The sequence below is a fragment of the Temnothorax nylanderi genome, unplaced genomic scaffold (genome assembly GCF_030848795.1).
Source record: "Temnothorax nylanderi isolate EJ_2023f unplaced genomic scaffold, tnyl_v1.0 TNYL_tig0003_pilon, whole genome shotgun sequence".
NCBI classification, from domain to species: domain Eukaryota; kingdom Metazoa; phylum Arthropoda; class Insecta; order Hymenoptera; family Formicidae; genus Temnothorax; species Temnothorax nylanderi.
Window position 1 is genome coordinate 2034895 of NW_027249065.1, and position 22962 is coordinate 2057856.

General features: G+C 49.4%; 1 protein-coding gene across 1 annotated transcript in view; it reads left to right on the top strand.

Annotated features, from left to right (window-relative positions):
* The first annotated feature begins 2662 nt into the window (after nucleotides 1-2662).
* Mav (TGF-beta domain-containing family member maverick) overlaps nucleotides 2663-22962 on the top strand; it is a 30631-nt gene continuing 10331 nt past the window's right edge. Inside the window, exons 1-2 of the mRNA XM_071704413.1 lie at nucleotides 2663-4805; nucleotides 21318-21441. Of these exons, the coding sequence (XP_071560514.1) occupies nucleotides 3522-4805; nucleotides 21318-21441 (1408 nt within the window). The 5' untranslated portion in view covers nucleotides 2663-3521. The remainder of the gene's footprint in view (nucleotides 4806-21317; nucleotides 21442-22962) is intronic.

Genomic DNA, 22962 nt, shown 5'->3' on the forward strand with positions numbered 1-22962 from the left:
GCGTGAAACTGTGTGGAATCAGCTTTACGTTCCGCTGGAAGAAAGACACGTGCATCTCAGATCCGATATCCGTAACGGACAGTCCCTCGGAGAATTGTTATAAATATTATATCACATACGAGAGAGAGAGAGAGAAAGAGAGGGTAATTAAGGTAAAACGAGCGAGTTCGGCGAAATCGTCGGCGACGGTGATTAAGTTTTTACACTCGCTCGCGCGAGTACGAGATTTTATTGTCTACCTCTGCGGGGATTTCCACGGAGATCGCGAGGAGTCCCCACGGCACTCCTCGGCGACGTATTATCCCGGACTATTATCCGGAATCTCGCTAATGCACCGAGATTAACGTATTATCATGCGAAAATCGCACCGTTTCCGCGAAAAAGGGCGAGGGACTCGCACGTATCGCGCTCGCGCGACCGTAGCCCCGGCATCGATCGGCGATTTCCGGGAGGTGACTTCATTCGGGGATTCCGTCGCGGTCACGCTTTCGTTTAGTTCGACCTGGTGTGTACCTGGCGGAGGGACAGAGGGAGGGCAAGATAGAAGGCTATAGAGAATCGCCACCCCCCGGTATCACCAGCCCCTGCCGTCGCACACGTGAGAGGAAACTTCGACCCCCGTTGGGAAGGACGCGCGTAAAGCCCGGATCGTCACGTCCTCGCACGCCGATCGATTCCGTCGGTGCTCTTTTTTATGATTGATTTTCCCGCTGACTTTCTCGCTGATTAACAACCTGGACGGCACGATGCGTCCGCCGTACAGGCGAAAGCCCGCGAGACTCGCCTCGGAATAAAACCCGCCTTTCGATCGGGCATCTTTGTGGAAAGCGGACTGTAAAAGAAATTTCAGACTTATTTATTTAACCTCTCGATTCGTCCAGTGTGAGAATCGAGGCAAGATGCATCCTCGCGGAAACTCGCTGCGGACTATATTTACGATTTTTGTATCGCGTTAAAAGTGCAGCTTTTTCAGCGAGGTCGTTAACGTTACGGGTCTTTTCGGGAGAGCGAAAGTTCGCGTTAACCCCTTCCGAGCGGAATCTCGTTTCGATCTACGTCTGTCACATCCCACGGAGAAATCGCCGATTTGCGAAATCACCTCCGCAAGATCTTGGATCTTAGTTAGAAACGCGAGAATCGAGATGTCGCGAGACGACGACATCCCGTCGACGGAGCTCTGTATAGACTTTAATAGAAAAAAAAACGGCGTTGTCGCGGAAGATAAGTGCGGCAGAACCTGACGAAAGCCCGGGGCTGCGACCTGGCGTTCGTTATCACCGGAAGAAACGCTAAGTGGGACGTTAACGAGAAAATCGAAGGCGCGCGGACGCGCGCGCGGGGTTACGCGATTGGAATAATCGCGGGTCGGAGGTCAACGCGGATGTATAATTCCTATCCCGCACCTCCTTGTATACGCTCGCCGGGGCGAGTCGCCCCGTCAGTTTTCCGCTTTGATTTCCACTTTCGGAACTCTCTCCGTCTTCGCTCCTCCTCCCGATCGCGCCTCGTAATTAGACTTCAAATGGTGAACATATATTGAACAATTACGCGAAGAGAGAGGACGATGGCGGGTTCGTTCGCCTTATTATACTTCGTCTCGCGTAATTGAAATTTAAACGCCGATGCACTTAAAAGCGTCGCGACGCGCCAGAAGGTACGTAGCTCTTAACAACTCTGGCGAGTCCAAAGGAATCGAAATTTGATCAACGATCTAAACCTAAATTTGGCGCAGATCCTTTTTTTATCGTGAAAGCGGGACAGTTAGCGTCTCAACGGAGATAAAGAGGTGAAAGAAGGAATTCGGAATGGCGATAATCCAGCGAAGAAGAAAGGTACAAGAAGAAAAGTCCAGGACAAAGAGGCCGTAGAAGATGAGACAACGCGACGACGGGAGAACAGGAGATTCGACAGGAAAGAAGAAAGGTAGAAACGGAAGAAAGCAGAAGAGTTCCCTCGCTCGAGTCGTTCTCTCGGATCTTGCTTGTCGGCTACCACGTTTGACCGCTGGGCAGTCGGTGTACGAAATTCCGAGAAGCGCCGGCCCTTTACCCGGCCCGCCGCGAGGAGACGAGTTTCTGCGATCGCGAGAGGGAACGAAAAAAAGAAACGGAGGGACACTCGAGACGCGAATGGAGACGGACTTGCCACCGGATATCTCAAGATGGGATTCGACGACCGGAATCGAATCGTCAAATCTTACACATTCTCAACAGTCCTTCGTACTCGCTTTATACGAGATGAACAAGTGTTGCTAGAATCGATTTAAGAAACATGTGTACTTTTTGACAAGCTCCAATTTTATGCGCCGCCTAAAATTTTGATAATAAAGGAGTAACTTTTTGTACACACATAAATTTACATGGAGAAATATTACATTTTATTTAAAATTCTGTACAAAATTATATATAATTAATTATTTTAACGATAGGGGATAATCATCATCTTCTCCAAAGAGAATGTTACATGAATTCATACATATTTATATTATAAGTACGTTTTATCGAGTGCATTTATCTCTTCATAGTCGTTATCTTCGAAGTGACATCCGGATGTCCTTTGAACGTCTCCCAGGAATCGCGGGATTGCGGATGATCGGAGAGATCGGGACGCCCTACGCGCGTCGCCTGTTCTACTCTACGTGGAAAACGCGGCTCCTCTATTCACCCCATTCGACGACACCTTCGAATGCTCGGTTCGGCTCGGCTCGGCTGAGCTCAGCTCGCTCGCTCCCCCGGGCGCTCTCGCTCGCTCTTCCTCGCGCGCGCATCGCGCGGCGCGCCGCGCGGCGGGAGCGGACTCGCTGGATATATACAAGCACACGCGATATCATAGCGGCGAGCAGTCGACACGCGGCACTCGTACGATACGGGTCTCCTCGTGCTCTCCTTCCCTCCTCCTGCGGCCGAGGGAGAGAAAGGAAGAAGAGAGACGACGTCAGTAGCCAGAGAGAGAGAGAAAGACTCGAAGAAGTGTTTTAGCTCGTCTTCGATCTCCCACGCGAAGTCTTCGGCGGCAAAAATCGGAAAATTGGAAAAACCCGCGCCCGCGATTAATTACACCACGGATTAATTGCTCCGTCCGATCAATCGAGCTCGACAACGTCTTGCGCGATGACGTCGCCGTTCGTCAACGGGAAGAGGAAGCACGACGTGAAGTTTCCCCGTTGGACATCCGGCTCCGATCTCCGTCTCGCGGCGCGCTCCTGAGAGATCGATCGGGGAGACCTTGCTCGATCGCGCGCCAGCGAAACAAGATCCGGCGTTCTCTCTCTATTTCTCTCGCGGACGTGTCGCCTGAGGACGACACGCGCGGAGAGAGATCGCCGTGAACGCGGAAGAGTAACTGGTATCAGCTGGAACCAACTGGTTCCGGGAATATTGTTTGTCTCGTCGAAGAATTCGTCCGGGACGAATATTTCGCTCCACGAGTCATCCAGCGGAAGCCTTTAAAGCGGCACCTCGCGCATCCGACGGTCGAGCAGCCGGCGTGAGACCGGCCACGAGGTCGTGGTCCCTCTGGCTATGGGCAAGTTCCCAATAATCCCTCCAAGTGGTATCACTAACGCAAGGGCGGACGGTCAGGAGGAGAACAGAGCGACGACGACGACGACGACGACGACAACGGCGGCGGCGGTAATCGGTGGTGCGGAGGCGCGATCCAGCGCTGCCGCCGATCGCGATCATCGATTTCTTATCGCGTCGACATGCGGGCGCTCGTCGAGGGAAGAGGAATACGCGCGGAGGCGCACGGGGATCGTTGACGCGGCGCGGCACCCGATCGGCGACGCCCGTACCGATCTCGTAGCGCGCCGGAGGCGTCGGGATGCCGCGATCGCGCGACCGCGCAGAAATACGTGGCACGCGGGAAGTAGGAGCGAGGCCGCGCGGGTGACGGTTCGCGACCCCAGCGGATCGCCCAGGACCGATATTATCGGCCACGATCGTTGCGCTCGCGACCTGACGAACTCGGCAGGACTTTGGAACGTCAGGATCGCCGGCGACGACGACCGCCGCACTTGTTGCGTCTCGATCGACGCGACCGTGTTTCCCGCGCGGCGCAGGCGAGCCCGCGAGCGAGTAACGCGCGCCGACCTCGTCGCCGGACGCCCGTCGTTCGTCGAGCGACAGAATCGGCAAGCTGATGTCGCCTTGTTGGATCGCGACGGGTCTCCCGTCGCGGGTTCCGAACAGATATTCCGTAGCGCGGTGGATAGTATTACGACAGGACGGGATGACCGAGATCGATTTCTCGAGATTCCACTTATCGGCACCACGAACTTTTCCACGTGCAACGGACGTACCTCAAACAGCAACGTCACGAGTAACGTGAACGGCGGATCGTCGACAGTCGTCCGCGAGATCGGCGAACCGATCGACAGCGGAGTCAACGCGGAGAACCCTCGGACCGATCCTGCCAGGCTGATCGAGATTAGTATCGTCGAATCCTCGCGCGAGAAGCGGCCGTGCGTTCTCGTCGGGGAGACGGTATCCCGAGGAAGCACGTCGCGATTTCCCGCGAAAATCGATCCTGGCGGACTGGCGTGGCGAACCAGGACCGGCACGCGCTGGAGGTTGCCGAGTATCGGCCTCGTCCAGCGAGCTCTTCTGCTGGGAATACTCGCGACGAGCCTGCTCTGCGACGCGGTGCTGGCCGCGCCGCCGTCGTCGTCGGTCCTCGAGAGCGGCGTCGAAGAAGAGGAGCTGACGATGCCGGCGAGGAACGGCCTCGGTGACGACGAACTGGAGATCATCAGGAGGAGCATCGTACAAGGCCTCGGGCTCCAGAGAATACCTGATCCTTCGAAGGTAGGCCTTGTCGAGCAGCATCCGGTGCGACTGCAAAATTATCGTAACTCGCAGTCACCGATATACAGAAAAAAAAGAAGTGTCAAATCAACACTTATATACACTCGTATATACACAAACAATCTATAATCTTGAAATGAGATTATATCGCGTAAAATGAAGAAAACTTGCTTGAATGAAGTCATTTATATAGTTGAACCGAGAAAGAGAACTTGAAATGAAAAGTTGAAGTTCTTACAAGAAGATTATAGATTGTTGCGTATATGTGAATATATAAGTTTTGATTGGACACTTGTTTTTTTTCTGTGACAGAACATCTTTTGAAGAGAAGCACGAAAAGAGTAAAACGGAAATATTTCTCCCGAAAATTTGCAATTATGATACTTTCCGTTAGTTCCGTCAGTGTGAATGATATAAGAAGAGAGAACGAATGACGAGAATATATAGTGTACCTATTGCGAAAACACTTCGCGCGGCATTGCGTTTAGGTAGCGTTGCGTTTAAGTATCATAAATCGATGCAAAAATATCACCGATGTATAAGGCGTTCCAAATTCCTCGCACTTTTATAAGTCGCGGATTATTTCAATAGCTCGAATTTTTTCATGAATAAAAATCGGGCAATAAAATTTTTTTTAAATTAAAAACCTGACGAAGCTCACGACACTTTTGCGAAATAAGTTTTAGAGCTGCGCGTAGATATCGAAATCCTATTTTACACCGAAGTGGGCTCTGATTCAAAGGAATTTCAATTATTCTACGATTTTGTAATTTTAATCTTGATAACAGACATTTAAAGATCGAGAAAGGAAATGGCGTCCGACAGAATTTTTGGATAAAGAAAAATCAACAAAGTTCGAACGAAACGATCTAGAAACAGTGTTCAAAAGCGGTTGGTTGAACGCTATTGCCAGGCTACATAAAATCGATCTTGCAAAAAAAAAGTGGGAGCCTCGCCTTGTGCGTATCGACGATCCGCGTCTCGGCGGTGAAAAAAAGTCGATAAATCCTAAATTATTACAGAGGCGATAAGAGACAAATGCGGACGCGGTGACGACGCGTCGCGCTCATTCGCGCCTTCGAGTTCGTTGATCGAGGACGACGCGTTGTCGAGATTACTCGAATAAAATGTCGGCTTTCTAGCCAGAGGACAGTCGAACTTTACCGGCGACCTTATCACGAGTTTCGTGTTTCTTTTTTATATCGCTTTCGTAACGACAGAAATTCATACGATCCACGGGGAGATTTTTTCACAAGTTCTGGAAATGATCGAGAGTTCGCTTCTACGTCCCTTATTTGTGAAACAAAATTTGTTTGATAAGTACCAAGTTAAGACACATCTACTTGTCGTACGTGCGTGTAAGCTATATTTAAATCGTCCGGATCGAATGGGCTTACAGCGCGATATCGCCTATAGATTAAAATTACGCCCGCGAGACAGAGAGAGAAAAAGGCATGGCTAAAGATTTCCTTGATCGGAGTTAGTCTCGGGCGAGCGTCATAACCGTACGAAAATAGACTTCGCGAATTATTAACGCGGTGTATTCCCGCACCAAAACTCTTCAAGGGTAAGTCAGGTGGTATAAATCCAGGCGTCCTCGCGGCCGCGGAGCGCCAAACCCGCGTGTACGTTGGAGTACCCCCATTGATTCGCGTACGCCGCGGTGTACCACCGGTATTTATAGATCGCCCGTAAATCAGACGGGAAACGTACCTTAACGTCCGCACGCGAAAGTACACGGGAGCAGTACGCGGACCTTCGCGGCGAGAAGGAGAAAGGGGGAGAGGGGGAGAGAGAGAGAGCCCTCAGGTTCGTTGACCATCGGCGCCGGGCTGAAAAAAGGTATTAGCTTCTCCGCACGTATAGAGGCACCCGCGTTCGCGCGGGGCTGAAAACGCGAGGCTGTCCGGAGAGCGCGATGAAAAAGCACGACAATGCCCGTTCCAGGGGGAGACGCGTGACACGTCGCGTGGTCGTCCAGATCATTAGTCTCGTAAAACGCTCCGCACGAAACGAAAACGCGCCTGGGAAGCCTGGGGAGCCCGCTTAATCCCTCGATCTCGCTTATTTCTTTTTTTGCCTTCTTTTATATCGCGTCGCACACATCTCTCACGCGGGCATTTCAATTTATTTCGTTCCATTCCGCCTCATATATTATTCGCGCACTTTGTTAATATATGCATATTACATTTATATTGTGTATATGGGAGATCTCTCGAGCGAGTGTTTAAATTTAAAGTTTCAAAAGTCGCAGCCTCTCAGGAAAACTCTCTCGACTTCTCGCGAAGGACAGCCGCTCTTCCCGGTTCCGGCTTTCGCGTTTTTGCTCCGCTGAGAATCGCCTAATCTTCACGCGAAGAGCATTTCGTCAGAGGAGATCCTTCCGGCTTTCGAAAATCTCGCACGACGACGGCGCGGCGCGCGTATATCCACGAGAACTCGCGATCTGGCACATATATGCGCGCTGTTTGCCTAGACGCGGCTAATAATCGCCGTGTCCCTTTGTCGAGTGCCGACCTGCCGACCCGGGTAAACAGTGTTACGACCGAATGCAGTTCCTGTCGCAGATAACGCCGTTGCCGTCCGTCGTGCCGCGGCGGATTATACGCGCGCGCGATCTTTATCTTCGTTGTACGGACCGGCCTCATCTCGTCTCTATTACGTGGCACGGCGAGTTCTGCCACGTTACCCGCTCGTACCTCGTACCTCGCGAGCCGTTGATTTACGTCCCATTGAAACCGCATCCGTTTAAGGACGGGGCCCCTCCGGAGCCCTGAAAAAATAAGAGGAAAGACCCGAGCGAGTTAACTGTGCGCCTCGGGAGAAAGTTCAATTTCGAGAAGAAGCGTCGCGCGATGCTGTACAACGTTGCGTTGAAGATTGCGCGAGTTGAACGAGAGGCCGAGACGCGTGTATTAGACTCGCGGGAGACGTTTAGATATGTGCTTCAGAGCCCTCAGAGTGACACTTTCCGAATGTATTTCCAGTCCATCGTTGACCCCATTCCTTCGTGATTCCGTGATCGAACGCTGCGAGATGACAGCATCTCGATAATACATGTAATTTTAGGACACATTGTTACGCTCTCTCGTGAATTTCAGATTAAATATCTCGGGATAATAGCATCCTTTAAGAAGATATATTTCCGGAGCTTCGCTCCATTCTTGCGGTCTCAGGATTAAACACCTCGAGACGTTGCGTCATTCTGCTTTTGAAATTGATCTATTCGGGACGCTGGGAATTCGAGAGGATACACTTTCAGACATTGTCTCATTCTTTGAATCGCGGGGACACGTCGCGTGTCCCGTTCATCTCGGGTCTGTGAAATTGCGACCGAAGCGGTCGCCGGCTCGGCGAAAAGGCGCGCGCGTTCGCTAAAAGGAGCATAATGAGCTGCATGAGAAGAGAAAGAGAGAGAGAGAGAGAGAGAGAGAAAAGCAGGAGGTGGAAGAAAGAATGAACAGAAGTTCGACCTCCGTCGAGACTTCCTTGGCCTCTCTCTCGTCTCGTCTCGTCTCGTCGCGTCGCTTCCACGTCGTTTCGCTCGAACGCCGTCTCGAAGGGCTCGCTGCTGACGCATAGGCGGCTTTTGTTCTGCAAATGCACCCCGGCGCAACGTGTCGCACACCGTCGACCGACCGGCGGAGGTAAAAAGAAGCGGAGACGCGAGAAGTCGCTCGTTACACTCCGGGCTGGTGGCGGAGACAAAGGCCCGGGGATCCATGTCGCGTCGTTAGATCCCCATCGCGTAATTAAGTGTGTCAAGGAATACGCCTAGGCGCCTCTCCAGCTCGCGGTCCAGCGTGGACCGCATTCCGGGGAAGACGCTCGGGGAGGGGAAAACCGGCAGGTTGCCCGGCGAGAGAGAGAGACGACGCAATTAACTAACGCCTTTTCGTGGCTAACTGTGACTCTCGCGCGCGCGCGATGCGAGCGATAACTATGATAAATCAGGAACGCGCACCGACGGTAATTTCTTCAAGCCTGGACATCAGCGTGTCGCCGTCCTGCCCTTCGAAGCCCGAGAGTGTGCGAGCGGCGGCGGAGTTGATTGAGCATCGTCGAAATAAGTCGAGGTTGCGGACACCGTAATCAGCCTCGTTTACTTCAATGCGTCTGATTGATTCTAATGCAGGCTAGGAATTTGTGGGAACGAGCCATGGTCGCGTCGGTCGTGACGGCGGAGATTTCAGGGGGGCGATAAATATGTCTTTGATAATTAAAATTTCCCGAGATCGGTGTTGCTAACACAATCGTTTTACAAATTGGCGGGGCTCGATCCACTCTCGCGCGTTAAGGCCTTCAATTAACATCCAACGACACCGCCGCGATTACCCTAATTACATCCATTGAGTGTGCAACTTTCTCGGGCGCGAGGGGGTCGAAAGGATAAAACCTCTTTCTTTCCTTTTCTTTTTTTTCGATTATTAACAGTGTTATTGCGCGGCGGGAAAGTCGCGGCGGTGGCGACCCGGTACGTCATCGTGCTTAATGACGTTCCTTGGGGCCCCGGCCATGGCGGCGGCGGCGGCGCGGCGGCGGTAGCATGTGTCGAGTGTGTCGACAGACCGGAGTATAGTCCTCGCCTCCTGCGAAATTACACCGCGATGCGGCTTGTCATTATCCAATCCTGGACGTTTTATTCCACGCGGCCTTTCGTGCGCGCGCTGCCGAACGCGCGCATTAAAGGCGAAAGCGGAGCGGCCGCGGCGCGGCGCGTTCCGCCCGCTCCGAATTCTCTCGCTCTTCCGTCCCGAGATGACGCGAATCTCTCCCACGTCAGGCGATTAATGGACCGTTTCGATGTAAGACGAAACCTCCCTCTGAAGATTAATTTTTTTAATGAGCTAAAGTTTCCGATTATTGCTATTTTCGGTGGAAGCTCCTGAAAATTATTTTTTATTATCATATTCCTTCCAGTTTTATATTATTTATCTCTGATTAGGGGAAATGCCTTATTATTTTAACTGTGGTGGTTTAACATCTCGATATTGATTCTTTTTAGACATAAATTTTTCAGACATTTGCCAACAATAAGATAAAGATAATAATGAGAAATATAACTTTACAACTGCTCGACAATTTGTATACATTATTGAAGATATAACACACTGACGCGATATTTGCTGCTCTTCCACATGCAACAGGTGTCACGCATCCACGTGGTTACTCCGGCTTTAGATAGAATTATCTCGATGCTGTCAAATGTTCTCAATCGATATTGGGACGGAATTCGTACAATTCAAGTCGACGCTGTCGGCCAGAATTACATTACGTATAGTTAGTGATATTTATAGTCAGGTAGGACTTCCTACATCGAGCGTAGGCGTCTTGGATATTTATAGAAAGCGCAAAAATATGCTGCATTATGAAACGATGTATTTCAAGCTCTCTTAAAAAGGAAGAAAAAAAGAAAGTTGGTTTTCCCCGCGGTCAATAATATTTCTTTTATTCAAATGCCAGCGATTACAAGTATTAATTATTAATTAAATTAAAAGACATGGAAACGTGATAGGCAATTTTTACCGAGATTATAAATGTATTTATAATCCTCAAGCATCTGGCCATCGGACTTCGAATCGAAGAATTTATCATTCGCTCTTTTTCAGAAGCGCGAATCTAACGGTTACATTAAAAGCTTAATGCCGGGGTACATAGAGTAACGTAACATTTCGCGGGAATGAATCCGGAGCGGTTTTCGCCCCGGATTCATTCACAAAAGTAAACGCGCGCGGTAAAACGTTTCCGAAACAACGAGAGACAATGAAAGTCTGTCAACAAATCGACGCGGGCGGCGCGGGGCGGCTTGTCAGGACTATCGACGCGTATTCGCGTCGGACCGGTGCGGCGTTAGGACACACGCGTGGGTGGTCCGTCTTCTTGCCCCACTTTCGCTCACGCATGCACGAGCACGTGCGTGCCGCTGGCGGGCCATGCCACGCCGCGCCGCGCCGCGCCGGTGCTCCCGGTGCTCTCGCCGATAATAAAAGCGACGACGAGAGCTCGGAGGCCGGAGCGTCCACGTGCGCGTCGCGTCGGCCGTCGCGGCTGGTACACGCATTCCCGCGTGCATATACCTGTGCAGGCCGCGTGCGTGCGTGCGTGCGTGCGTGGCAACGGCACTCGGTGATATTTAATACACGGCCAACCAGTTCCGCGCGACGACAACGACGACGACGACGGCGACGTCGCTCTCGTCTTTCTATTGTGAAACGTGAAAGCCGGCGAGACCGCACAGCCTGCAGTTGCCATCTGCCGCACCGTGCGACGCCGAGAAATTGCGAGATGAGATGAACTCGAACTTTACTGATGAGAGACACACGCGTTTCGCGGTGTCGCGCGTATAGCTATCGAGCTGATATCTAAGTCGAGCATATGTAACTTCGCCTGGGAAAATATATATTGCAGCACGTATAAATATACAAATACTTGAATATTAATGTAATTTCTCTTTTCATCAAACCGCCTGTTACGAAAGTTGTACGAGTGCACCGCGGGATGTATATTAATGCGAGGTGAGAGGGAATGCTGTGTGTGTGTGTGTGTGTGTGCGGGGTATATTTATTCACGCAGAAAAGGTTCAGCGAAGTCAAATGACAAAGTAAAAGATTTAATGCAACCGACTGTCACCTCGGCGCCGTTAGACGTCGAAACGCTTGCTGCGAGGAAGTCTCCGCGCCCGCGCGCGCGCGCATAAATGTCACACATGACATTATCAAGAATTACATGATACGCCGCGATTGCCTATCAAGGATTACAACAATTCAGCATCCTGCAGACGCGTATCAGGCAGTTACATCGTGTACGATTCCGCGAAAGGATTAACCTTTGGGCTTTGAGTACCAAGCGTTACCCAACGACGGGCGTGTTGTGCGTTCTCACGCCGTCAGTATGCGTGCTCGCGTGCGACACGTGCGTATAGGAAAAAGCACGCCCATTTCACCTCGTCAAATACGGCCCGAAACGAAGTCTGACGGGGACACAATGGTATTCGAGGTGCGAAATACTTGACGGATCTCGCTCGGCGATCGGTATGTCAACGCGGCGCGGCGCGCGGGGTGTCGCAATCGCGGGCCTTAACTTCTTCCCTCGCCTCCGACGGGCAATTCTCATGGTGACGCAATCCCCAAGATGTAGATCGTTCACGTAATTCTGCGCGGCGTGTTTCTAAAAGCGGAGAGATAATAAATAAATGCACACGCGGCGTACGTCGCGCGAGCGATGACGAGCCTCCAATGACTCAAAAATCCAATGATTTCGCTCCTAAAAAAAAAAAAAAAAAAATATGATGGAGGCATCGTTCGCGAACGGTGATGTCATACGAGCGTCGATTAGTTTCGAGCGAATTTTAGCGAATAAACCCACTGGTGGTGGCTTTAATCTCGCCGCTCGCGGCGATTTGTCGTCTGACCTCAAATTCGATCTCCGGCGATTTGCATACCTATACGGCTTTCGATGCTCGCGCGCGCGCGGCGCGTGATTAATTCTTTCCCCGCCGATCGATTATTGATTGCAAAGCCGCCTCTGGTACTGTTGAGAGTTTAATACTCGTGTTTCTTCTCGAGGGATTGATGAATGGCAAGATTTATGATCGCTCCACGACGCGCGCGCGCGTCGTAGCTACTCCAAATTTAGTCCCATTCAATTCAGGCGAGTCCGAACTTTGTTAACGTCGCGCCTCACAATTTTTCACCGCCCCCGATTAATATGGAAATGTTTCGCGGACCTCATGTATAAATCTGAGTATGCAAATTCAAGTACTTTTGGGAAATCGAGCGACGTCGTTTATTTTTCTTTTATTCGCCCGCTAATCTTCGAGACATCGAGTTTGCGAAAGTAATCCGCGCTCCTCTTTGAAACCTCTCACGGAGCATTCCGCCTTCAGGAAGCTTTCTGCGCTCGCGATCGCGCGCATCCGCGACTCGTTCAATATTATCATCATTTCTAAATTATATTTCTCGCCAATCATTCGCTCTATGGAATGTTCATAATTATACGTTACGCGCGGCGCGTTGCTAACGTAAATTTTTCTCGCTCGTCGACGTTGGCGACCATAAATAACGACCGCGAATTAATACCGCGCCGTAAATAACGGCCGCTCGTCGAATTTATTAAAATCGCCGCGCCGCTTTCTCCGAAAAATTCATATCGTCTATTATAAAATTCCGGTTTACGCTCGCGCGATCCGTCACAATGTAAGAGGTGTATCGCGCGTATCCCGGTTGATTCGAAAGTTATCCCGGGTGATGAGTAAGATTTCGCCGCGGAGTTGGACCGATCGAGGAGTGACTTTTAGCCGCAGGTGAGATCCGAATGTCGCTGGGAAATTCCAATCGTGATTCGCCTCGTGAAATCTGAGCGAGGCGCGACGAGGGGGTGCCGGATGTATCCGCGTGCTCGGCCATTCTCTAAAAAGAGGGTCCGCCCATTCGAGATCATCTGTCGTCATCGCATTTTCCGTCATCGCATCCTCGTCCTCAAAATTCGGACTTTATGCCACACCCTGTATTATTTACAAGTTAATGAACTAAGGTCAGGTTCGTATTTGCAAAGCAAAGTGGACAATTCAAGGGACAATAAACTTGCAAGACAAGGATGTTCTTCTTCAGCCGACACAAAATAATATAAAAGGGATTATGTCATAATCAATAAAATTAAAACTATAGATAACGTTCAAGCTAGAAAAGAACTATATAAAATATAAAAATAGAAAATTGCAATATGAAAAAGACTAAAACTAAACCGAGTTACAGATATTTACAAGGCAGATTACGTAACATGGCGCGCATACAGTATATTATTATTGTGCTAATTGTGGTCGAAACATACCGTAAAAGAAGGAAGAGGAATAGAATAAGAATAGAATTTATTACTTCAGCGTTTACAGCCAAGAAGGGACTTGGTTTACATTCTTTTCTTATCCTCACTCATCCATCCACACCTTACATCTATTTATGACTAGATGCAACTCTCGCTGTGTCAGAAGGAAGAGGAACATCGAATAAAAATAAAATTGATGACGAACGCTGAATACGTCAATTCGGTTGTCAAGCGCTAAAGCAGGAAATAGGAAAAGTCACGCGCGCGGATATAGAGACTATATGACGGATTACTTCGGTCAAGCGAGGATCAAACGGCGAGATAATGCGGATAATAGAGGGGCATAAGATATACAAATAGAAAACTTCACTTTAGAGGCGCGGGTAACGAGGTACTTGGTGGCATCCTAAGAAAATATTTTGCCTCGTATATCATTGTTATCTGTCGAAATGCGCGCGGGCGAGCGCCTCGTTGATTTCCTCGCTCGGGGGGCGAACGCCACCGTTTAAATTTCACGGATTAAAAGACCGTCGACAGTTTAGTATGCGATGTTTATTATTCTCCGCCGAAGAGCAGGCGGTGTCGCCGGCCCGGCCGGAGCCGCGAAGCTACGATGTAAAATCCGGTCCGGGGGAACCTTGACGCAGTTCCGTGATTAAGGCGAGAGAGTGCAGAGAGCTGCGCGCGCGCGCGGCAAATCAGTTAACCGGCGAGAGATTGAATCGTGGGAACCCGCATAATCGTATCTCTGGTACAGATTGTCCCGCGATTTCGCCTCGTCTCTCTTCCATCCGGCGCGGCGCGGCGCGGCGCGGCGCGGCGCGACGCGGCCGGACAAGTAAACCGGTCAATCGCGTTAGGCCGTTAATTGTTTCCAGTTACCAGTTACCAAGCGTCCGTCGCGTCGGCGGCGTGCGTCGTATCGTATCGTAATTTATCATGATCCTCCTCGCTGCCGCGCGCGGACTCACTCTCCGCACGTTGTGTAACGTACCTCATTAAGACAGACGTCCCCCGTGATCTTGGTGCGTACTTTGTTTGGAATTTACGAACGTCAGGCGCGCAATGTTGTTGAAGGAAAAATGCGTTTAATTTTAGCACGTCGCTCGGTGCGTCGGACGGACGTCAAGTGCGTCCGGGTAATACCAAACCGGCGGTATCATACGCAAGACGCGATTACACATTCGATAATAAGAGCCGCGCGTTAAGGTAATAAATTTTGCGTTAATGAAGTGGCGCGGGAAACACGCCCGATAACGACGAAGAGAGAAACGAGTACGTTAATGAAATAAATGTAAATCAATTTAATAATAATTTTTAAAAATAATCTCCTCTCGCGCAATTTGACGCGGGCCTTGTTTGTCCGATGAGTTTTGGTCCTCGAAAAAAAAAAGAAAGAAATTCAATAACGCAATGTTATGTTGTAACGCAACGTTGTGTTATTATTGCCGCGTTGATACGACGCCGACGTGCGATCGTCCGTTCGAATCTCACGCGGCTCACGTTCGGCCGCGGAACGCATAAATTTCCGAAAGATAAAGCCTGGCATGTTTGTGAGGCGAGTATCGGGATATTTATGGGATTTCTGCGGGCGATAATTCGATGACAGCTCCGTCGGATTTATCGGGAGCACTTGGGCAATTGCCGCGCCTCACAGATTTCTAAATTAACTATGGACCGTTCTAAATTAACTATGGATACGCTTTTCTCGATCCCGTCGTCGTCGTCGTCGTCGTGCTCGGTAAAGCACGGGGCCCAGGATATCGCGAGTCATCGAGAAAGTTGCGAAATCCGCCGGCCGGAGCCGTGCCCGGTTATCATTCGGGCGATTTCGCGCGCAGCAGGACTACGCTAAATAATACTTACGTAATTGCGTAGCGTAATTGCGTGATTCGTATGCGAGATAATTTCCGCGGGAGGCGCAAATAAATCTGTCTTTTATCGAGCGCCGAGCGATAGAGATCGCGCGAGGAATAATCGATCGGTGCTCTCAAGGATTCTGTAAGAACCAAAAATCTGTGAACGAATCGAGAGATTTAGTCCGTCCCAATAAACAGGGCCCCGACGAATAAATTTCCACGCTTTACGGACGAACGGAGAAGGTGTTTGGGGAAGAACTTAACGATCCTAAACCGTTATTTACACAGCGCGGCTTAGTGCACCGCGAGAAAACCTTGTGCCACGATCTTTATTGATATCTCTTTCTCTCTCTCTCTCTCTCTCTCTCTCTTTCGATAACCCCGCGATGAACGAATCTATTAACCGGCTCGAGCCGCCGTCGAATTAACAGATATTTGTGGTCTTTTTCTTCGACAGTAATAATTAACAAAGGAGATGGTTTAATTCGACTTAACCAGTTGGGTCGAATTATTAAACCATCCCCTTTGTTAACAGATATTTCTTTAAAGACCTTTTAATTAGGATAATATATTTTATTATATTATTTATAAATTCATATAATATAATTTATGTGCATAATATAATTAGTCAATCAAAATTTTATTTATAGCAGAGAAATACTATTCGACTGGTACTTCTATTTAAAAAAAAAATATATACCTCGAAAGAAGTATTTATTAGCTTAGGAAGGTAAATACTGCACTACTTTGCATAATTAAATATTTATAATCTGAAAGAATAAACATGGCAAACGTGTTGTCACCGATCGTCGCATTGTAAAGACGTCTCGCGGAGATCTCACAGTTTTCGGTTTAATGACTCCCTAACAAAATGTACGTTATTTCGATACGGTACAATAAACCGTAATGCGCTTGTCAGCTCGACACCTTCGTTCGACTCTCGAGCTCGAAAACCCGATGCCGAGGAAATGATTCAAAAGGCGGATCGGCGATAAAGGGCGACAATAAACGCGGCGATCGCACGGTTTGAGAGAGAGAGAGAGAGAGAGAGAGAGAGAGAGAGAGAGAGAGAGAGAGAGAGAGAATCGAAGCTAACGAGATTTATGATTAGGTTAAATTTTAAGAGAAAGCTTTCGACGACGACGAACAGCCACGCGTATAGAAGCCCGGGAATGCGCGACGCGTTAATCCCTTCACGGCCGATCGCACGGCGCGGCGCGCTGCATTTTACCTTCGTGTTTTATTCTCAAAACGTCATATATACCTCGTACATTCTCCGACACGCGGGCGTACAAGACAGAGGAGAGGGGAAAAAAAAGAGGAAATTGACGCGCGGCATTACGCCACGCCGACTGCGTTCTCGTATAAAGCGTAAACGCGTGAGGCCGCGTGAAAATTTCTCACGCAGTTTTCATGACGTCGGTGGAAGGACTCGCGACGACGAGTGATTAAATAACGCCGATACCGAGATGAGATAAAGGATAATTAAGAACGCGGACAGAGCGGAGAAGGACCCTCGTTTATTACCGTTATTACGATCGTAATAACTGTTATTGTGTGATCGTTATTAATCGCGATAAATAAATCTCGGCGACGCGCCTCGAATTCTTCTGACCTGGATTCTGCGCAAGAAAAAGCGTATTCTTGATTTGAAAGTATCTTTAGTTTCAACGTGGAAATCTTGAAGTAAAATTATACTGCGTTATAAACGAAGAAAACTTGCTTGAATGAAGTCATTTTATATGTGTAATTCGATCAAGTTAGGTATACACGAAACAATGAAAACGTTAAGTTAATTTGAATATATATTAAGTTTTGATTTGGCACTTCTTTTTTCCGGTGTGCTTACGAAAGAAGAATAATTTACCTTTTTACAAGATACAAATTAATTTTCTTACATAGTACAAAAATATTATTGTTTATCCTTTTTATGAAGCTGCACAGATACTTGAATTATCATCGGACGAATTAGGTTCGACTGCCCTAAGCTCATCGAAATCACGGCATTCTTTTTCACCGGCAGAAGTGCGAGGTTCCGGCCGCGCTTTACGATCATCCTTATTAACAGTATAAATAGCCTATAATCGTTTTACTGCTAACGCGAGACACACACGCATCACCGCGCCGCGGCCGTATCTCTCTCATTACGATTATCCGTTGCATCCGAGGCGTTCGGCGCGCCGCTGAAACGTTCATTATCCGGGCATCCGGATATCTGTCATTGGCCGTATACGGCAATCGGAAGGCCCCGGCAATTGAAGACATCCGGGACATACTTGTTGCACAAAATTGAGACCTGCGCTTCTGGCTCCTGTGTTCGAGTGCAGCCGAAGGACAGCGAACCGGCGCGCGGCGCGCCAGCCAGAGACGCCTCGCGCGAGATGCATTCATTTTGCGAATGTGCACGAAGATGCAAAATAAATAAATCCGAACGTCAAAATTCGTCTCTCCACAGGACGCGTAGGAGGAGAAACCGCGCGCGATGCACAATGCGTGCATTCCGAGTAGGGAATCGCGTATCTTCGAGGATTCTCTCGAGGCTCTGCACAATTCTCGGCTAAACACACGTGTTCAAAACGATCAATTGACCGCCCCCGTTAAGTACAAGAAGTCGTTCGAGAGTGCACATAAAAATTTATCTCCTCGGGAGATACGCGCGCCTTTTGAAAGCTCGTCCCTCGCGTCACGTTGCGGACATGTACGTTTGCATAAACGTGAGAAATGGCATTGATAACGTTGCACAACGTCAGAGGGCCAGCAAGAGTCTATTAACGCTATCGCGTACCTATTAACGTTAACTCGCGGGCATTTGCAATATAATACAGCAAATTGCAACTCGTAGCGGATAAATGTAATTTCTGATGCACGTTCACGTAATCGTCGCGTAATTCATAGTCCAGCTTCTTCTCGATTGGAATAATTTCGAGGCGCTAATAGTTACAAACGATCGAAGGGGAAAAATTCTTATGCGTACTTGATATCGAACATTAAAAAAAAACCACGATATAGATTGGATTATTCCCCGAGGATTTATCGTGATTCGCGAGTATAAAACTCAAGTCCGAGCGGACATTTCTCGTCTAAAATACAACCAGTCGGCAAGAATGCGCTTTCTACGCTCGTAACGCGAATGCCTTATTTATTATCATTACTTATAACGAGACAGATCGCGCAACTCCCACGTTCTCACGACACGGCGACGTCCCCCGACTTCGAGCCGTGTGATTTCGAACTTTACCGCGCGATAAGAAACGTTATATCACTCGTTATACCGATTTCCCTAATCGTCGCGACAGTGACAGAAATTCCGCGTGGGCGTTAATATTAGCATAAAGTTCGCGGCAGCAGAGTATCGACGTGACGGCCGGGCCGGGCCGTAACGGATTTATGTGTGTCACGTGTGTCGGCCGACGACGAACGGCAGAGGCTCGACTTAATGTGACGTGCGACACGTGTAAATCGCCGTTATATTGTATAATTATATATTTCTTTTCTCTCTTTCCCTCAAAACCGGGCAACGCGATTAATATTTCAACGCGCGCGTTCCGCGGTGGCCGCGACATTAGCATACAATACGCGAGATCGATAGCGATTAGAAATATGTAGCTCCCGCTTCTTCCGTCCCCCGAGGGCGGCGAGGGAATTCGAGTTTGCGACAGTCGGGATTCGCGACAATCGCGGAAATTAATTCGGCGATTTGTAATAATTGAAAAAATTAGGGTCGTCGAGGAGGAGGAGGAGGCGTGATTCTCTCGTGACTCACTCGCTCGCTCGCTCCGCGTCGCAATTCTCGGCTCCCGCGCGCGGCGCGCGCTCGCCCGCGTGCGAGAGATCGCGGGGCGGTCCACAAATTTGTTTTCGCGCGCCAATCCCGCGACCGGAACCGGGCCGTGCGCGGTTAAACGATTCTCAAGCGGTTAAGTGACTGTAAAAAAGGACTGCGGAGGCGTCGAGTCGCGACGCGTCTCTTCGCGGATCGCGCGCGATGATTCATCGTCGTCCCCTGCTCGCTTCGACGGCGCCACTTCCGGTTGCCCGCCGCCGCCACCGCCGCCGCATGGCATGGCAAGCCGCCGTCGGCGACGACGACGACGACGACGACGACGACGCAGTTCTGCGCTTGGTGCAGCGACCGAGGTGCGTCTCGTCCTGGAGATTCCGCGATAACGTGACGATTTAGAATGATTAGATCACGCACGGTAGCCAAGAGCGATTTAATTTAATGCACAAGGAAGTGATTCGGTAAATCCAACATGTAATATTTATAACGCCTTTTTTGCGCTGGGATCTGATTCAACGTGCATAAAAACGGAAGATATGAGGGTGATGAGGATATTCTTGTAAATCAAGTCTACTTCTTAGCATAAGCTGAAATAATAAAGTAATAAAGAAGAAAGAAAGAACATATATAAAAACTTCGATATGATACTTTTTCGATGTTTTTTTTTATTCCGAGCATATTTTACTCGCTTTTACTAATTCAATCTAGCTACATCTGGCTCTGCGTACAGATGACTTTTTCCAAATAGAAATCTCGAGTTGCCAAATTAAAGATTTGTAATGATATCCTAATTAACATATTCATTTTTGTGCAAAAGATAATATCGAAGGAGTCTTCGATGCAAAAATTGTGTAATAATAATACGCACGTATTACAGAATGATAAATTGCGGCTCTTAAGTACCGCACTTCATAAGGTAGATAATTTCCTACGGTAGAATCCGGGGCTCTGAACCCGGCGCGGACGAGAAGTTCTCACACCCTCTAGTGGTCCATTATCCTCCGTCTGTTGAACCGCGCCAGTGGTCGCGGCCTCAACGAGCTAATTTTGCGAGCGCCGGCTCGTCGTCGTCTGGTCTTTCTCATCGCGGTAGCGGGGAAGGGAAAAGGGCGGTTCGCCGGTTGTTTCGTCATCGTGAAACAGTAGCCGGGACTGCCCGGGAGTGGGCTCAAGGAAGCCGACCGAGAAGGAACGCGGCAGCAACGAGGAAAGAATCGGGCAAGGCGAGACGCGGCTAGAAAAAACGCGAGGGATGGGACGGCGGCAAAAAGGAAAGAGAGAGAGAAAGAGAGAGAGGCGAGAAAAGGGTCGTTATTTAACCGGGCCGAGGAGCGCGGCGGCGTCGTGACCCCTGAAAATTAGATAATTTCGATGTCACGTCCGCGAAGTAATTATCGCTCTCGAGTTCGACGTATCCGGGAATCAATTAAACGGACCGAAAGTTTACCCGGCGAATTCAGGCGACCTCGTGAAGCGCGCTTCGCGCTCTCGGGGGGGTAGCTGAAATCTCGATCTTGGGTGACAATTGGCAATGGACCACGGCGAGGGGTTCCCATTATTTACCTTTAATCTTTGAATTCCGCGAAGAGGCTGGCTCTTGAGGCTCTTTCTCGACAAAGAAGAGTCTTTTACTGAGAGAAATCTGAATGTCGTTCTGAAAGATCAACATTTCGCGCGAATACGTTTTGTCTTAGCTTGAAAATTAAAACAAGTTATATTTGATAATTTTAATAAGCTGCACGTATAAGTTTATTGAAATTGTCTATTATTTGGATATTACATTATATTATATTATATTGATGCTGAAGAAATCATTGTCGGCCTTTTTGTTCGCGTTTGAAATGGCAAGAACGTCGAACGCAGACGCATCTATAAATTTCTATCAAAGGTTCCAAGAAGCGAGAACGCGCTTCCGGTAGTTACTCCTTATTCGCGCCGTATATGTGCGTTGTAATTGTCCCGCCGCTATTATACACGCAACGTTACGTAAGCGTACCGTTTCTGAGCCGATGATGAGGCTTTAAGGAAGCCATTATGGCGTTTTGCTTCCAGGCGAACGTGAGCCAGGCCGAGTACGAGAGAGCGCACAGAGAGTACCTGAAACAAATGCAGCTGTCGCACGACGGGCAGAAGAAGTTAAGAATGCGACGGGACCTCCATGTATTCCAAGCCGCTGGTAAGATCAACCTTTTAACTCCCACCTCTCGAACTGGAAGTCGGATTCGCGCAGCCGTGCCACTTTTCGCGGAAGCGAGATTATTTGTACTCTTGTTTCCCGCGAACTTATGTATGCCTCGATAATCCTACCGTCGTTTATTTCTTGAGTAATTACCGCGAACGTAACATTTAACAAATTAAATGTAAAAATATACAATAGATATAGGGAGCGATTTTCCAGCGCGACCGTAAATCACTAAGATCACGAGATCCTTGGCGCGAGGATCGTTTCTAATCACGTGATTTCACGGTTTCCAGGTAAAACCAAGTGGATACGTAATCGTCGATTGATTGATCTTAGAATTAGATTAATCTTAGAGTCTCGGAACACCGCGTTCTTCCGCTTCTTCCGCGAATTAGGTCTCCGTGCGCGCGCGCGCGCGATTGCGTGCGAAAAACCTCCGCGCGCGCACAACACATTCGCGGCACGCAGCGTATCCAACAAAAACAAATGCAGAAAACGGGGTTGGGACGGGAGGAAGGTGTAACGATGCAGTCTTCCGCCGCGGCCTGTCGATACGTCACCGCGCGGCTCAGCGCGAGCGACGGCGCGCATTCAAAGTCCCGGCGCGGCCGTTTCGGTTTCACCGCGCCCGCGCCGCGTCGCGGCGCGGCACTCTCGCGCGAGAGGCGACGCCGGCGATCGATCGTTCAAGGATGGACAATTAAAGTCGCGCCTCGAGGAAGGAAAACGAGCCGAGCTGAAACGGGACGTCTCCTCGCCGCGGCGAGAGAGAAACGCGCGGCACCGCGCGACGTATTTACCTTTCCCGTGTCGACGAACTCGCGCCGCGAGAGATTTTTCCGCGAGCTCACGGTTCGTCCCGCGTTTCGCATCGTCGGTCACCAAGAGGTGCGAAAGTTTCGCGGAAACGGGGATCGGCGGTTCGGCGTATTCGCCGTCGAGATCGGAACGCGATCGATCGATCGCGCGCTCGCAACGGGGGATCCCCTCGCGGCAGGAGGAGAGAGAAGCTTGCCGGAAGCGAGATCTAAAAGCGTGTTTCTTCAAGGATAGGAAAATATACGCGCTATTATTGGCCGTCCGCCTAATTTCTCTCTCTCGCGGCGCGCGCCGCCGAGTGCGAGGAAAAATACTTGGCCGACTCATAGAATACTTTGCGAAGAGCGAGAGCGGTAGTTTAATAACGCGCTGAAAGGCTCCGTCCGCGTCGTCCGGGTTCCGACGACGACGTCTCGCAATCGAGGTGGTCGATACGCGAGGATGTGTAACATTTAGAATGCTTGCCGGAGGTTGTCGACCCCGAAACCAAACTGACCACGGCTTGGTCCGCGTATATTATTTCTTTTTTATTTATACGCGATTTGTAAGTCACTTACCCTATAATAGAGACCAGCTTCGAGATGTGATCGTAGCGCAGATGTTTTAAGAACTGTTCGAAACTATTATTAAGGAACAGGGAGATTTCGTTTTCCAAGTTGTTATTTTATCAACGTAAGTGTTAATAGTATTCTTTTA